Below are 17,656 nucleotides of genomic sequence, written 5' to 3' on the forward strand. Positions count from 1 at the left end.
TGAATTTGCAGAATTGAATTAGGGGTGTGATGTGTAAAGGATTATTTATGACCCCAGAAATTGTAAATATTGGTTGCTTCTTTATTGAAATGTGTATGTCCCAATGCTGGCATTACACAGAAATAAGGGTTGCAAAAGAATAGAATCACATATTTAATAATATCCAGCCTCAGATGGAATTCATGTTGCCCCTTAAAAATCTAAATGAAGATAACCAAGATTTGTTGATTTAGCAGACTACTAACTTGCATCCTACTGCAAAGCCTTACCAGTTGAAAAAAATAAACTATTAATCAGCATACATTTTTATCTAAATAGCACTGAGCCAAAATATTACAAAATCAATACTTTGGAGCAAAATGGTGCTTGTGCTGTGGTGGGTTTCTGAAAACCCTGAACCATGCATTTAATTTGTTATTCTGCAGCGGTTTGCAAACTTTGACCCCACAAGAGAAGTGAGCCCCATCAAAGGACTGGAAGAAAGGGAAGCATCCCCACATTGATTAGGCAACCAGATGAATTTTGCTATTTTCCTTTGCTGTGCTGCAGTGACTCACCAGGTTCAGTTGAGTGCAAGAAGAGAGGGAAGCAACACAACATTGCCTAGGCAATGCAAGGAAACACCCCCCTCACTCTTGCCACCAGCACAATGAGTGAACTCTCCCACCCTTGAAGTCTCCTCTGAATAACTGACAAAGGGAGGCAGCAGTGAAGCTAGGATTGGTACCTCAGCTAAGTACAAATTTTTGGGCTAAACTTGCACATACTGATCAAAATCCAAGTTTTGGGATTTTAGCTAGTTCATTACCATGGACTTCAACAGAACAAAATCAGCTTACACCCAAGTACTTAGTCTTATTTTGGTTGCTCATTAGACTGCCCACCACCTGCTCTACCTCATTGTCATTTTGCCCCTTACTGATTTTGTACCAGAAAATGTAGCCAAAATTCTGTCTATTGTGTTGAACTTTTTTCATGCTTTTTTCAGCATGACCAAAATGCAATAGCAAAAGGCTTTTCCAAAGCTTTATTTTCCTGTTTAAGTTTGTAGGGAGCAAGACCAATGCTTGCTTGCTTTTTTTCAAAGAGTGACTAGAACTTCTTAGATAAGTTTCATGCTTGAACAGTTTAAACAGGAACATTTTAAGCAGCAACATATCACTGTAGTGGTGAGAAGTAACAAAGAAATAGGTTAACAGTAATAAACATTTGTGGGCACCCAGATTATATAGCTAAGTGCCAATACCAGAAGTTGAGTTCTCAAACCCATGTACAATTTTTTTGTTTTTCTTCTCAAGAGTTGCAATCAATTGTTCTTTTGTAACCAAGAGACTAAATTGCAAGAAAGAAACTGGAAAGTACTCGAGCTATAATTTACTGAGCCTGTTGAGGTATGTAGGAAGACTTGTAGGCAGCCAACAGGGATTTCATTCTTTCCCTTCCCATATACTACACTGAAATGGGAGTTTGTAGTTCCTTTGTTTAAAAACAAAGAAGATGATTGTGAAGATTGCTATGGTGGAAGTGGTGTTTTTCTTTTAATTGTAGTCTATGTTATGCATGGACAGATGGACAACAGAAATTATTGCTTGTGGTGAAAAACCACAGCTCATTGAAACTTATCTGAAATCCTCAAAAGCTGCTGCTAGCCAGTGTAAGGTATCTCAAAATGTTTAATTAGCGTTTGCTATTCAGGAAAGGAAGGATTTAAAAATAAATCCAAAAGCTTAGAGCAGGAGTGGCCACTCTTAAGGCCTGCTAATGTTGCTAGACTACAACTCCCAGAATCTCTGACACTTGGACATGCTGACTGGGCCAACTGAAGGGCCACAAAATATCCATTGTAGAAATTATTCTGGTCATGTGGGAATGGGGGGAAAATGGAGTACATCTGAAATGCTCTATGCCAGAATTGTAAGGAAAATAGAGAAGGAAAGGTAGCAAGAGTTTCAGTAATATGCTCAAATAATTAAAAATTTATCTTAATTGGATAAATCAGAGTTTCTGTTTTGTTTTAAAAGCAGCCAATGAGCAGTGTCTGTGTCTATAAATAGTAGAAAAGACATATCTGCCATAATCTAGAGATCATGAGTTGTATGTGGGAAAAGGCTGTTGTGCATGTGTCAGCAAATGGCTGTGTGGCTCTGGTACCATTTATATTGAAAATCCACGTAGTATATAGAAATGTGCAAGGGCAAAGTCAGGCTAATAGGCTGCCTGGTCTGGTGCCAGATTGATTACACAGGAGCTGAATGCAAACCCCATGTGCAAGTTGCATGCCTGTCAGAAATACATCCAACATGTCCATTGACTTGTTTCCTTTCCTTTGCCAAGATTCCTTTTTATAACATGGAATTTATAAACAAGATACAAAGGTAAAGTGAATACAAGAGAAAACAGTGAGTCATTGATATGCAGCTTGTAGCCATGGTTTAGTTAGCTTACAGAACATGGAAATCAAGGGGAGTATAGAAATAGAGAAATGTTGATCAATTGGCGATGGCATAAATTGGAAGCAGAATTCATAAACGTATTGCATTAAATTAAATTAAATATTACTCTGCTGCCTTGGGCCAAACTGAAGGTTACATAAGAGGAGAAAAGTGCAATGTTGTGTAAATAAAGGGGGTGAGCATTTAGGACCATAATTTGAAGTAGACAACTGATGACACTGTTTCGTTCCTAGAATCTTATTTTAAACTAAAAGTTTTATTGATGTCTAAGGTAACAATTCTGATCACAATAGCTTTCCACTCAAATCAGTTTAGCTCTGAAGTAGAAGGAAGGATAACTGGGGTGTAAGTATGTGAGCAGTTTTGAAGTTGAACAAGTTGCCTTTGGTGGGTTTTGAAATCTTTGTCCTTAGTGGGTTCCCAATAAGTCCTGGACCTACTGCAATCATTGTCAACTGTGAAAAATGAAAAATTTTAAGGGGGTGGAGAGAGACAAATTATGAGTGATATTTACTCGAATAGATGCATTGAAAGGAGTGGCTCAAACACAATCATGTCCATTCATTTCAGTGGGTCTACTCTGAGTAAAACTTTGTTGACTACAACTCTACAATATTTACACTGGCCATAGTACAGATGATAGATGAGATTTCAGTTTTAAAAAATGGGCTCTGTAAACACAGTTCCAGATGCTGGATCAGGGAAGGGAAACAGCTGGTGCAAGCAGTTTCCCATTCTAAATGCATGGAAGCATGCTTTCACACATGTAATGGCCCCAACTGGATTGAGTGTATTTATGAGTTTGAAAGACAGCATTGCATTTTGCCCATAACATTCTCATAATTGTATTTGGAAAATACAACACAATGAAGCACAAGTAAGGCTAACTAATTGAAGTGATATGCAAATGGACAGTGTTATCAGATTATGATGCTATACTAGAGTAATTTGGAAATCGGATTCATTACTGGCTTGTGAAGTCTAGATATTTTATGACATATAAATACTGCAATTTATTTGGTAAGTTCTATCAATTGGATTTTAGTTAGAAATATACGATTTTTTCAAAATCTTGACTTCACAGACACAAAGCTGTCAGCGAAGAATGGAACTGTCTGTATCCGTGCGGTAGTTCTCAGAAGTCAACAGGCACCTGAAAGCTTATGACTGGATAAGAAAGAACAGCACTGGCTTTTAGTGCAGGGTAAAACTTACTATCTAAAACCCTTGGTTTCAGATGCTGGTACTCTAATTAGTTCTGCCAGGATAGAATGCAAACAAATTTGTCTTACCTGCAAATGCTGAATCATGCAAAAAGAATGGTAAAAATTTATTGACCCCAATCCAAAAACAGATGTAAGCAGCAAAGCACATTACTGGTGGAGTGATCCAAGACAACAGACCTTGCAACGTAGATAGGAATTAACATCCTCATAAAAGAGAATGGATAGGGATGTATGTTTCCTTCCACATTGTTATACAAATGAGAATGCTGGCCTGCTCCAAACCAATGCATTGTGGATAGGGATTACATCTGATGTGTAGGAGCCCTTTCCAATGTATCTTGTAGAGTGGTACCTCGGGTTACAAACACCTCAGGTTACAAACACTTCGGGTTACAGACTCACAGACTCCGCTAACCTGGGTTAAGAACTTTACCTTAGGATGACAACAGAAATTGTGCGGTGCTGCGGCAGCAGGAGGCCCCATTAGATAAAGTGGTACCTCAGGTTAAGAATGGTTTCGGGCTAAGAACAGACCTCCGGAACGAATTAAGTTTGTAACCAGAGGTACCACTGTATTTTACCAAACAACAGTTATTAATTATAACATTCTGTTACACTGTGATGTGGCATTTAGAATGCATTTTTAACTATACCAATTCTCAGGATGACTGGAGAGTCATCCAACAGTTTGAACATAAAGCCTTGGTAGAAAAAGCTTAAAAGTATTTTAGACACTCAAGTGGTAGGTATGCCTAGTAGGATTTTTTTAATCTTTGAAAAGCAGCTCCTGATAACATACCGCAACCTGCTTTTGAAAGTCCTCTCACTTTCAAAAGCCATTTGCTATTTGACAGGTGGAGCTACTATAAGAAACTCTAGCCCAGAACTGACTTTAACACAGTGGGTAGTATTCAACTGAATAGTTGTGCTGGCAGAAGGATTAGCAAGAGTAAAGGGGGTTCTCCCCCTTCCCTACATTCTGCCCTCAAATCTGCTTCAGAGGTTTTTTGGGGAAACCCAGAAGAGATTTAGAGAGGGGCTGTGGGGAGGAGAGGGAGAGAAAGTTCTATTGTGGAAGAAGAAATCCTTGTGCTGACTTAGCTTAGTGCTGTGTTGAACACAACCCACCGCGTTCTTCTTTGGATTCCAGCCAAAATATGGTTTCCTGCTAATGTACATTGTTGAAGAGGTATGCCTTAGGTGCACACACCTTTGCTTTACTGTAACTATACAGTATGGATTGAGGGTTGTGTTCGAATCCCTCGTTCCTCCCGAATTAATTTGCCACAGTCTAACTCCGTAGATAAGGTAGTCCCAGAAGTGGAGTTGGATGGATGTGTTTGCTTGCACTGCAGTCCATAAAAGAAACAAAAGGCCTTTTCGCATGCAGAAAGGAAAAGATGGAAAAAAGAAAAATAAAGATAATAATGGTTAAGCAAATCAACAACAAAGTTTAAAATAAGAATGATACCAAAACTGTAGGAAATGGGAAATGAAAACTGTCAAAAATACGAAAAATTAATGGCCCCTCCAGACAACCTGTTTATTGAGCATTCATCAATATTTTCTTGCACAAAGCTTATGTGGAGGATTGATTATATATTGTCTTTACTGAGCATTTATCCTGATTTGCTTGTAGGATGTTTGTATGTCTTCCTGTATGTTCATTCCATACTTTTCACTGTATTTCCCTATCTCTTTCCAAACAACAAAAAGTCATTTAAAAATGGATTTGTTGTGTTAGGGAGAAAGAACCCTTTAATCCACGCTTCATTAAGCAAACCTAAACTTCCAGTGTGTGCTTGAATTCCTGCCGCAAAATAGTGGCAGTCTGGAGGTGCCATAAGTTAACCTTTGAAGATCATGTATATTTGTACTTTAGATTATTAAATGTTCATATTTTCAAGAACCAAGCAATCTGTATGAATGCTTTACCCTTCACAGTTTTCTTAATTGTTTCACTGAATAACGATAGAAGAGCAGAATAATACCCATATTACCATTTACCAGGGATGCATATGAGATTTTCTTCTGTGATTTTGGGGTTCTGAGTTACCTGAACTTTTTAAAAGAGCGGCAGTGATGTATTACCAATCCACCATTTTTCTGGGTTTGATTCTCTGACTTCTTAAACTTCTGCATATGCAGAGAGTTTGATGCAGTATCCAGCTTGTACTTCCACCCCCCCCCCAAAATTTCTGCTGACACCATGCAAAAAGGAATCTTGATAAGATTAGCCTGTGTACATTGATTAAATCAGAGCACAAAAAGGAATCCTGATGACCATAAACATTTGCACATAATCTCATAATGAAAACAAAGAAGAAAGTTATGCCAACATTAATTTTCTAAATTTTTCAAGGTAAATTTTAAGGCAGACATTACAGTATACAGGGCAGAACCTACCAACCTGCATAATGATAATGATAAACAAAATAGGGGCAACTGCTTATCCACCCCTGCTTTTTACAAGTTTCTGCCGTATAGTGAGATGATTTTACACAAATATGATATGTATTATGTCAGAATTCTCCTCTTGTGATGCACAGAATGTTGATCTGTACATAGTAGGAATTTATCAGTTTCACTGAAATGAATGTGTTGTTTCTTACTGGCTTCAAGACTGTAGAAAACAGATGCCACCCAGCAAACACTGTTCTTGTGCAGTCCCCAGTCATTTTAACAGGATTTGCATAGAAGCAACTGACCTTTACTGTATTATATAGTTGCTCTAATAACAAAGCAACCATCTATCAGGCAACTCGCCATGCATTATTTGCTAATTTTAAGGTAAAAATGATCCAAAGGTAGGATTATAAATATAGATTTCAAAATAGCAGGCTGATCCTATCCTTAGTGGTTCAGACGTGCAGAGCCTCATGCCACAGTGGCTGCAGCAGCCTCCTGCATTATTCGAGCAGAGCTGGAAAGCTCTCTGTTGCTGCATAGCAAAGGAACACGCATGCTGTAATCTCAGGATCGGCCATGGCTTTTCCAGAAGTAATGAATTGAAGCCACTCTGGCAGCTTTTATGATGGGCATGTCAGCAACACCTCTGAACCTCATAGAGACGTTGTAACCTCCCTGTTTGAGTAGCAGGTGCCAAGGCACTGTTCTCCTGTACTGGTGTTGGGAATTTAGCTCTCAATCATCTGCTTTGGTGTCATTATAGGATGTCCCAAATCAACTGGTACATAGCTGGAAATACAGCAAGGCTACATCCAGAGCTAGATATTTCTGCCTTATTTCCTTCCAAGCCAGCCTATGCTTGATTTCCGACAATAAAACAACAACTGTGTGCAATGTTAACTGTGCCAAAAAGTTCTGCACAGTTTTGCCAAGTATCAAAAATTGGATGGAGCCCTTGGTACTTCCCTCTCCTCATTAACAAATGTACACAAGGCAGTGCCAGAAAGTCTGGCAGACTGTTAGTTGAGGAGTCTGACTCATAGAGCCTATTCTAAAGCTGAGATTCCCATGGGAGCTCTTGCACTGAAATGCCAAAGCCTGCAAAAACCTAACCTGGGTCTTGACCTGCTTCTTAGGTAGGTAGCTTAAGCGCTGCATTCTGCCTTGCAGTGAAGCAGTTATGCAGAAAGAGGCCGAGATAGACTCTCGGCAAGTACTGTATTGCCAGGTCACAACATAACCTTGACAGCTGCTGCTGGCAAATGACCCTGTATACCAAGATAATCTTTTGGAATCTATGGAGAGGGAGCAGTTTTGGGGTTCAGTCTCCCAGTATCAAACCACACGCGAACACATTTTTGTACCACACAGACCCACTCAAACTCGACCTACCTGTTCGATGTCACTGTTTTTCCTCGATTTGTAAATAAATTCTCCAATAGCTACAAACACAGAAAGAACAAGTCCTGCTGCAAGCACTATGAAGATGCCCCCAATGTTCTCCACACCAAGGGCACTGGCTTCTTTGCTGTCCTCCTCAGGGCAACCATTGCCTCGCCACCACTTCTCCTTCATCATGTGCAGCTTTCCTTCCTCTTGTAGCTGGAGAATGGCAATAGTGATTTTGTCTCTGTAAGGAGAGCCTGGGCAGGGTGGGAGGGAAGCAAAACAAGAAGGATTGAATATGACATTCAGGTAAGAGCACAGAGAAAAGTAGAGTTACCAGTCTGATCCAGCTCTTTGTATAGCTGTAGTAGTAGTAGTAGTAGTAGTAGTAGTAGTAGTAGTAGTACTAAGTTGACATCAAGAGCACTAAAATATACAATGTGCATTCAAGGCATCCAGAACTGGACTTTGTAACAATGTTACTTATGCTGGTTATTCATATTGCTTGTTATACCACACGGAATGGGCAATAGTTCTTTTTAATCTTTTTGAATCTTGGTGATTTCTTTGTTCAGCCATTGATCCCATGGCTTAGTAGGACTTTCACCTGAGATCCAATTTTCTGTTCGTTGGATAACACTGCTCTTTATCGAAACGGCAAGTACTGTAATATTACAGCCAGACACCTGAACCTTTGATTTATCCAGCACTGATCAGGCCTCAATCACAGATAAAGTTCTCAGTGTTAAGAGTTCAATCCTGAAACATGTATATTATTAATGTAGAAAGTGCCTTGGAGTTTCGGTTTTCCAACCGTTCCATCTATGTAGAAGAATATTTTCCTAATATTTGGACAAAATAAATTTTTCTATCTTTTCCTATAACCAACATCTCCTGTTAGTGGCAAAGTTGACAAAGTTGTCAGATGTCTGTAAATCCTGGAGAAACCTGACTTTCCCATCAGTCATCTTGTGCATTTGTTTTTTGTTGTTGGCAGTTCAGCAACACTGCAGAGCAATAATGCAAGAAAACATTTGAGTTTCTTGACTTTGTGAGCATTGTAGCTTATGAAATATTTTAACTTTTTTGTTTGTTTCAATTGTGTGGATGACATTGAGATTATTGATTTCACCATAAACACATACATATCTTCCCAAATCTTTCTTTAAATTCATATTAATCATATAAGAAACCTCTTATAACTACATCCCCCAGCTGTATTTCTGATGCATACGTTCTCCCTAAGGAGCTACCATCTGTTCTAATTTATTCCTTCATTGTTTTGGGCTTGAAGCATAGAATCTTTATCACTGCCTTGAAATCTTTACAGTGCATCAATCATTATCTTGGAACCTTTGCATTTTCTCCTGGGGGCAGTGGTTGACGACTGCTGTCATGAAAGAAATTCAAATACAGTCTGAAACATTAGTCAAATTGCAACAATACTTTACAAATTAAGAGAACTTGGATAAACCTAGTCCTAAAGGCTAATCTAGAATCCTAATATTAAAAATCAGCAGCATTAAACTGGAATGATGAACTGACACAATTGTTCAAATTTACTGAAATTATTGAAAGTATTTATTAGTCATATTAAGGTTGTAGCTCTACATGTGTGGAGAACATGGCCCAGGGGGCTCCCCTAGACCTCCAGTATAATTACTCCCTTTCATGCCAAACATGCCATTGTTGTGCTAGGTGTGGTCCAATGTACCCAGATGACTGGGGCCTTGCTGGGCTTTCCCTAAGTGGCCTTGTGCCTGGCTTTACTCTTGTTTTTTCTGAGAGCAGCCTGCATATTGTGAATCTGGAGAAGAATAAGCTGCTAGATGTTACAAAGGAGAGGCCTGCACTTGACATGAAATCTACTCTTTCCTCTGTAGGACCAAGGAAACAGGAACATTATCTGGCGAGTGCCAGGCATGTTTTCAAAGTACAGACGGGGAAAGGAAAGGGCAACTGCCCCCCTCAAAGTATCCACCTCCATCCCAAACTTCTTCTGATGAAAAAGGCCCCAGCCTGGCTGCCCTAGTAGCCCACCTTGGTGCCTTAAAGAAGGCAAGTACAACTGAGGAAGCAAAAATAGCTGGTAGAGAAATAGGGCAGGAAATGCTGGAAACTACCAAATCAATGCAATTGGCCTTGCTGCTGTTGAGGCCTGGGTTTTAGTTGAACCTCTACGGGAGGAAAGTTCCATCAATTTAGAACGCCTCTTTGTTTTTTCTCATTATTAAAATGAGAAGAGGATATAAAAGAATATAAAATAATAGCTTGTGGGGCTTATTTGGATATATTTGTGAAAAACATTGGAACTCTTTCGACCTACCAGAGCTCATTGCAAAGCAGTGAATGTGTCAGATAAAAAGGATTTTAATTTACCTATCACAGTCTAGCAATCACCACTGATATTCATACACTTCTTACCAATGGGAGTTCCTACGCCATAACCTTTGGAATCAATGAGCCCTCCAATCTGGGTGAGATTACAGTTCCTCTGAGTGACGTATTCTATGCTAGTTGATTCCATCAGCAGAGCGTAGTCGGTGGTGAGCACACGCTGGATTCCCTCGTCATTGTTCTTTACCAGCGCTGTCTGCTGCCTGCTGCTCATGAATGCCCACATTTTCTCATAAGTGGATATTTTGGATTTCTAAGAATAGAAGTCACAAGCGTCAGAAATAGGTCCTATTCACACACTATTTTTTTTTTTTAAACACTCACGTTGCTAGTTGGCATCAGCTCTAGTTGTTGAGTGTAGGAGAATCTTTTGAGAATTGGGAATCTTTTCCATTCAGATATGTTCTGCTGAATGTAGCCTTATAGGTCAGCACTTTTACAAATTTCCAACAGCTAATATAATGAGCGCATGGCTTCTTTTAACACCATTTGTCACAAAATACCATACAGGCCTATGGTCTGACCCAGTGAGACCTACAATGGAAAACCGATGGACAGTACAGAACAATTACTGCCAGGTGTTCTATAGGAAAAGAGCTGTGCTATTGCTCAGCTGTGATAGAATGTACTGTATTGTTCTTAAAAATAGTCCAGTCTGATAAAGACAGTTTGTCAGCTTCAAACAAAAATATAAAGGCAAACTAATAAAAAAGAATACAGGAACTTAAATGAGTGCTCAGGATAACCAAGGCCCCTGGTCTCCATTATAAAATTGCAGGTGAACTGTTTAATTACTGAATATTCAAAATACAGGTTCAGTTTTTTAATTTATAGAGCCCAAAACACAACTGTGTTTTCTTTTATCCCTAAAGAACATTATATTCCCAGCCGCCTTCTTCCATCACTGACTGGGATATGATCTTTTGCTAGTGATATCTGCTATTCAAATCAATTATACATCTCTATTCGCTGGAAAACACCTGAGGTTTTTTTTAAAAAAATACTTAAGAAGTTGAGATTTGCATACAGAATATGAATATCACTTTGGATGGTACCAGGATCTTACATGGTGATGTTTATATTTCTAGTCTTGCATAGAAACCAGTACATTTCTGTCATGTTAAAAGGATCCTTTCCCATAAATCTTTAAGGAAACAGCTTGTGAATAAAGTCCCTATTGCCTTCACCAAACAAGAGTTGAATCCCATTACAGAGTCTTTATATTCATGGATGGGTGTAGCCAATACTTTGCGAGACAAGATGTCTCTGTAAATATAATCTTCTGGGATGGCCCCAAGGCAGTGAGATGTTACCTTATCTTTAAGCAGAAACTTAACCTTAGACTTTTCAGTATTTGAACTTTTACTATGTCTCTTCTAGTATGCTATTTTAAACAAAACATTGTTTTTGACTTAAATGTCAAGGTTATTTTGTACGCATTGAATACCATCGCAAACACTTGTATAACCCATATTTTACTGTAGGGCAACATAAATTTCCACATAACTGCAATCTGGAAAGACACACACATTCTGGCAACACAAATCTGTAATTAATTAGCAAAACTGGTTTCAGTGTGCCAGTATTGTGAAATAAGTAATTTATTAATTAATTCCATTGATTAATCACCTAATTAAAATATTTCTCTAGGTGACATATAAAATAATATACAAAATTAAGACAGTGCTACAGTTCAGTAAAACCAATAAAATCTACCTCACAACAATTCAGTAACAAAAAGGAATTATGATTCTGTGTTTAGAAGCAAACAAGGGCAGAGAGGGAGAGAGAATGACTTAAAGCATCACTAGCACTGAAGCACGACTTAGAAGTGATTCGTGTGGCCATCAGGCACATGGCAATTTCTGGAAATTAACTTTAAATCAATTGCATGTTTTGTTATGACCAGTGGTTTTTAACAAATTTGACTGACTGACATTGAAAGTGTTTTGCCTTTCTCCCTTAGTGGCCTGGTTGTTTGTGTTGGCATTATGCTGCCACATAAATGTACAGGCTTTTTGCATGCATCACAGTCCACATTGTATCTGGCTGGGTGAATCGGTTCTCACCTGTGAGACATGACAAGCTCTTAAATGACAAGGCTGCACTCTTCTGACTCCTGTTCATCTAATCCTAGCATCTGTTGGGTGTCCTCTGCAGCTTCCATGAGGCTCTCCTCTCCTAGGAGAGAACTGGGATTCCTGCCTCTATATCCAGAGGTGTTGGATCTGAGGAAGGGTGAGGATTTCTTTCCTCCAGTCTTGGCTCCAGCACTTCAGCCTCCCCCTCTTCCTCCCTCTCCTCATTGCCTGCCAGCCCAAGCCTGACACCATCTCAGGGCACTTCCAATATTTGTCATGCCCTGAAAGCTTTGCTACCATTCTTTCCTGGTATGGGCTTCTGAGGGGCAATACCTTTCTTGTATAGTGGCATTTCAGCTTCTCTGTGTTGCATGATTTATAAGTGTGCACAGTATTAAAAAAACATTTCGGCTGTAGCCTCCAGAGCCATCTTAGCAAAAACATGTTTATAAATGTTAAAGGAGAAATGTACATAGTTATCATAAGGAAAAAATGGGGAAATGGTTTAAAAATACAACTATTCTTTAATTCTATTTATTTTGATGCTTTTATGGAGAACACAAACAGAATAACAATAGAAAGTAGTAAATACTAATGCAGTTAGTTTATTAATGTCATTTCCAAGCAGCAAGGAAGGCTTTATTTATGAACCAGGGTATCAAGGAAGTTTGACATTAACTGTACTTTTGCAGCTGTGTTAATACACTTAGATATTGCTAGTTTTTAGAAGAGTCGGGAATATAAATGTTGAGAACCCCAACCCCACAGTTTCACCATGAACTTGTAAATGTGTGGTCAGTAACTGAAAGCAGCCATTTATAAAGTCATGATGGCTACCATAGAAATCTGTTCGCAGAAAACAGCAGAGATAGCAGGAGCACATTCCTTTCCAAATTCCCATAGCTTTGTCAATCTGTCACAGCGTCTTTACAGCGATAGCTTCTTAAAGGTTAGCTTTGCCTCTGTGCCTCATGCTTAGATCCCACAGTGGGGATGTGGATAACTATAATTACCTGCATCTGCTCAGGTGTTTCCTCCCTGAGATTACCAACTGCTGTTTATAAAGCTCTGCCATATTCATAGCTTGTTGGCATAATCAGGCTCAGAGTATGAAACTAATAAACCAAGAGCTGCCCCTGTGAACTAAATTAAATTTAATGTGATTATTCCAGAATAAAATGTGTTAGAATTGAAGACGTGGTTTATTTTATGAGTTAAAGGTGCAAACCAATGGTCCCTGGGCGTGTGTCCCAGGTACTATAAAATTATGGCAGATCTCCTCTCAGAAGCCCCCTCCCAGGAAATGTGGGAAGGGCTGCTACTATTGCCTCATCACCATTGATACTCCAGGGACAAGAGAGTGTAAAATATATTTGGTTTATATCTATATAACATAGTTTTGAAATTATATAATTATGTAATTTTGTTTTTTATATTTCCTTAGCTGTGGTACATCTTTCCAACTAGTTCAGATAGATAACTGCCAGAGTGGGTCCAAATTAGCCCAACATAAGTGCCAATTTGATATTGTGTGTAATTCTGCCAGTAACACAAAGCAAAGGCGACTGGTGATATATCACTTGGGATTCTATAGACTGGCCACATTTCCCCCAATTTGTCTTTTACTGCAGTAAGTTTTGGCTGTTTCCCAAATGCTGAGCTGGAGTTCTGAAGGGCTTACTGGTGGCTCCAATCCATTTTGGGCTGCTTGTGCAATGGAGGGTTCCTTTGCAGACTGAGCAGTATGGCTTTGAGCAAAGATCTTTGAGTTAGGCAATGGAACAGTGCAGGTCACACACAGTTTCCCGCAGCTATTCCGACATGAATATCTCAGGTTCATTTGATTTCTCCATTCACATTTACTATCTAGTTCAAGAAAAATTGTCACCTGATAATGCAAACACCACCTTACCTTGAAGAAGGTCATAGTTGAGCCATCTCTAACAGCTCCATATTCTATCTTAGTTTGCTTTGCCAGATCATCTGCAGAATCAATGGGGGATTCCATTCTCTCAACAGTCAAGAAGGCGGCCAAATTAGCAGTGTAGGATGAGATTATGATCAAGGTGAAAAACCACCATATTCCTCCAACTATTCTGGTGGAAAGAGCTTTTGGCATGAGCTCAGATCCTATATAACACCATCAAAACATTTGTATTACAATAGGCTGAAATAAATGTCAAACTAGTTCTACAGACTTACGTTTAGGAACATGCTAAATGTATGAACAACAGACTACAATGATTTGATGTAATAATCACAGACATACAGACTTAACACTAAACAAGGAAACATACTTTGAAAAAGAAGTATGAATGCTAAATGATAAACACATGAATGTCCTTGGGTCTGAATTCCAAATTCACCCCCAAAATTCTTTGTCATTAATAATATATCTAAATTGCTGTTCCCAGTAACATAATTGGGCTGTGATGCTGAACACACTTACTCAGATGTAAGTTTCATTGACATTACTGTAATAAATGTGGTTAGGAACAGGGAACTTATATTAACATGAATTATTTTCCTTCCACCTCAGTAATGGCTTGGTACCACAAAATCACATGGAGGAATAGGCTTACTTTAGTAACAGCTACAGAGCTTAAATGGGTAAGAGGGAAAAGGGGGGAAAACACATAAATTACGGTATCTTTTAAATATACAGTTAAGCTCTTAGGGACAGTTAAAAGTGAGAATCCTAAGCCATAATGGATAACTGCGGTGAAGCAACACAAGATGCAGCAAGCTTAGGACAGTAAATGGATAATTTTCATGTTATTTCATTGCTGAAAGTAAAATTCTTCCCCCACATTAAAGATTTAGTTCTATCTGTATGTTTATTGCATTAATTTGAACCCATTTCCCCATCCCTGCCCCAGTAAAAATGGTTCCAACTTAATATTTGGTGCTTATTGGATGACTTTATGAAGTGATCCCATTAAATATATATAACCATTTTTAGAGAGCCTGCTGACATCTAAGCCCTTCAGAATTAACAAATTCTCACAGGATCACTTCAACATCACTGCCAGGTCAAAATGTTATGTCAGAATCTGCCCTGTTTGCCCTGTATAGCCTTTCAATGCACGGAAGACAGAAATATTATTAAAAGTTTTCTTGAAGCACCATGAAGTCAGTCTACTCTTCGAGTCTGAGCTGACAGACAAGCATATTAGCAAATCAAATACTGATTCAAGATGTTTGCTCGGCCCTCTCCTGCACATTCCCTTTCCCTGTCCCGTACTTGCTTGCTTCCCCTTCCTATTCCTGCTTTATCCAGGGAAAATTAACAAAGTGCCCTTCAGCTTCTGGGCAAAACATAGACATGAAGTTAATACTCGCGCACATTGTTAAACTCATGGGTGCAAGATGGGCTCAGGCTTCCTTGTAGCAGCTATTATACAGGGCTGGAACAAGGGATTGTGCCACCTGAGGCAGGCAGAAATATTGCTGCCACGCCACCTCTTTTCACCCTTCCATCCTCCTCTTTGCAGCAACAGCAATGGTGCTCTTCTTCCTGCGCTTCCCACATGTCTTCTCCCCCCTGCGTTCTTCTCCCAATAATGCATTAGCAGCAGCATCACTAGAGGGAGGTTTATCTGCCCCCCCCCTTTCCTCCTGCCCCCTGGCTCAGTGCCTCGCTATGTGGAAGGGTCAAAAGTGGCCAGGAGAGAGGCTGTTTAAACTTAGAAACTTTTCAAAAGATGTTTTTAAGTTACTTAATGTTTTTACAATGCTTTCCCCCACCGTGGAGTGGGTGGCTGAGACCCTTATCTTGCTAGGGGGGCAGACAGGCCTCTAGCGGTGTTGGCAGCAGCAGCAGCAGGACCACTGGCCAATAATGAGATGAGTTGGGGGCACTTGGGATTGGGAGAGTTCACTGCGTTCCTATGACCACAGCCCAAAACAGTTGTCTCATTCCTCCTCATGTTTGGGTTGACCCTGTATTTGCATAATAGAAATTGAGCACACCAAGTTCATCAACACAGGTAACATCACATCTAGTGTGGCTCCCCATTTTGGGAACCAGCCAGTAGAGAGCTTTGCTAATTTCCACCAGGTATAGGAGGGGGATGTAGCAACAAGGGAGAGAACAAGGAACCGGGCAGGGTCTGTATGCTCATCTGTTTAGTTTCAGCTGGGAAATCACATTTGTGTATCTTCTCTTCAACTGCAAGTCTCTGCTCCTACTGAATTTACAGTTGAGTCAAAGTACATGCTTAAATGCTTATTGGGCTAAAGCATACATCAGCATGTGGTCAAATTTTGAGCTGGATACTAAACACTTGATACAATTTGTTCAGCAAACATTTCTTGGCACTGTAGTGCTGTGCCTTCTAAGACAATTATGTGAGATGAATAAAAAAAGATTGATGGCCTTGGCAGATTTATTAGTTTATAAACTGTATGGCTGAAAAAGGACCATCATTTTCCAAATGATAGCTGAAAAATAAAACTTCTCTTTATATCAATATGTCTGTGCTAAGAATGAGTCAAGGCTCCAAGCATGTTGATGTAGGCATTTTGAGCATAATTGATGGGAATTTGCTCCAATTACTTAGAGTTAAGTGGGTGCCTCTGATTCTATTCTTTCATTTTGTGTTGTATTCTATGTTCATACATGGAACGATAACTTCCATTTTATGGGGAATACTTGCCAAACACACGTTTCTTTGTAAATGAGATTGGTAATCTGACATATTGCTTGGGTTTTGGATTGGGATCTGCATATTTATGGCACATGCAGAGCTGCTTAAAAATTAACAGCCTGATCCAGCAAAGATCTGCACATAGAGGCCATTTTCCATGTGTGCACCCAGTGCAGATATGCAGCTAAAGTGCAATACTCAGCCGAGTACCACTGAACTAAATGGATTTGTTTGTTTTGTTTTGGATATGAATGATCATCTCAGCCCAGGGTCACTAGCTGTCTACAGTAAGAGCTGGATAGTGTCTGTTTAATGGGATTGTACTCCTCGTTACTCAGAAGCAAGTCCTTCCTGAATTTAACATGGCTTACCTTCCAGTGAGTAGATGTAGGATTGCAGCCAAAGCTTCCTACTAATCTCAGAAATGCTATTTTTAAAACCAGTATCTTTATCTCCACTATAATTCTTTTCCTGGCACTCCAACAATACAATTTATTTTTACACACACCAACTCTTCCAGGGGTGATGCCCTTAGATTTGATCTGCAGCTGATCTAAACCAGCGCAAGAGGCAGCTGCAAAGAGTGCTGATTCAGTTCTTCATGAAAACATTATTTACTAAAAGCTCAGCAAAGGAAGATAAATTATGTAGACACTGATGTAATGCCTCATTTTAATGAATATAGATGGTAATAATGGCTACCTACATTTCAGAAACCATTGCAACTTGGAAGAATAATCTAGAAATTGGTTTCCTAGATAGGTGATCCACAATAAAACACTGAGAAGTTTTGAAAGGTTTCAGCCTCTAGCTAATTCTAATTTCTCTTTCTCTCCTCTGATTTTCTATCATAAAGAAACTCAGTTGCTTGAGTGAAAACAGAAAGTCTGCATTTTACCTCTTTTAGATTTGGTTACGTTGAAAATTGCTGAGCTTGTAAAGTGTCAGTGGACACCATCAGCGACTGCCTTAAGCAAGTAAGAAGCTGAAGGCAAGCAATTGGCTCACAGGACCATGATGAATTACAAATTTTGATTGCTGATTCAGCACAGCTA

General features: G+C 39.3%; 1 protein-coding gene and 1 long non-coding RNA gene across 32 annotated transcripts in view; one reads left to right on the plus strand and one right to left on the minus strand.

The window, feature by feature from the left end:
- Window positions 1-17,656, plus strand: part of LOC309340497 — a 120,227-nt gene that overhangs the window by 16,440 nt on the left and 86,131 nt on the right. For 11 of the 27 annotated variants that reach the window (XR_014156006.1, XR_014156007.1, XR_014156014.1 and 8 more), the window contains one exon: window positions 3,538-3,650. The exons of 14 other annotated variants lie outside the window; for them this stretch is intronic. This is a non-coding gene — a long non-coding RNA (uncharacterized lncRNA). 2 more of the 27 variants (XR_014156017.1, XR_014156030.1) reach the window with 2 other exon arrangements.
- The window catches only part of GRIK1 (glutamate ionotropic receptor kainate type subunit 1), a 150,311-nt gene that overhangs the window by 645 nt on the left and 132,010 nt on the right, over window positions 1-17,656 (minus strand). For 3 of the 5 annotated variants that reach the window (XM_081859276.1, XM_081859273.1, XM_081859275.1), the window contains 3 exons: window positions 13,865-14,082; window positions 9,899-10,124; window positions 7,481-7,731 (listed from right to left, as the gene is read on the minus strand). In XM_081859276.1, coding sequence (XP_081715402.1) covers window positions 7,481-7,731; window positions 9,899-10,124; window positions 13,865-14,082 — 695 coding nt within the window. Of the gene's footprint in view, window positions 1-4,889; window positions 5,056-7,480; window positions 7,732-9,898; window positions 10,125-13,864; window positions 14,083-17,656 lie in introns of all 5 variants that reach the window. The other 2 variants (XM_081859277.1, XM_081859274.1) reach the window with 1 other exon arrangement.

The sequence above is a fragment of the Podarcis erhardii genome, assembly GCF_964252035.2.
Source record: "Podarcis erhardii genome assembly, chromosome: 4".
NCBI lineage: Eukaryota > Metazoa > Chordata > Lepidosauria > Squamata > Lacertidae > Podarcis > Podarcis erhardii.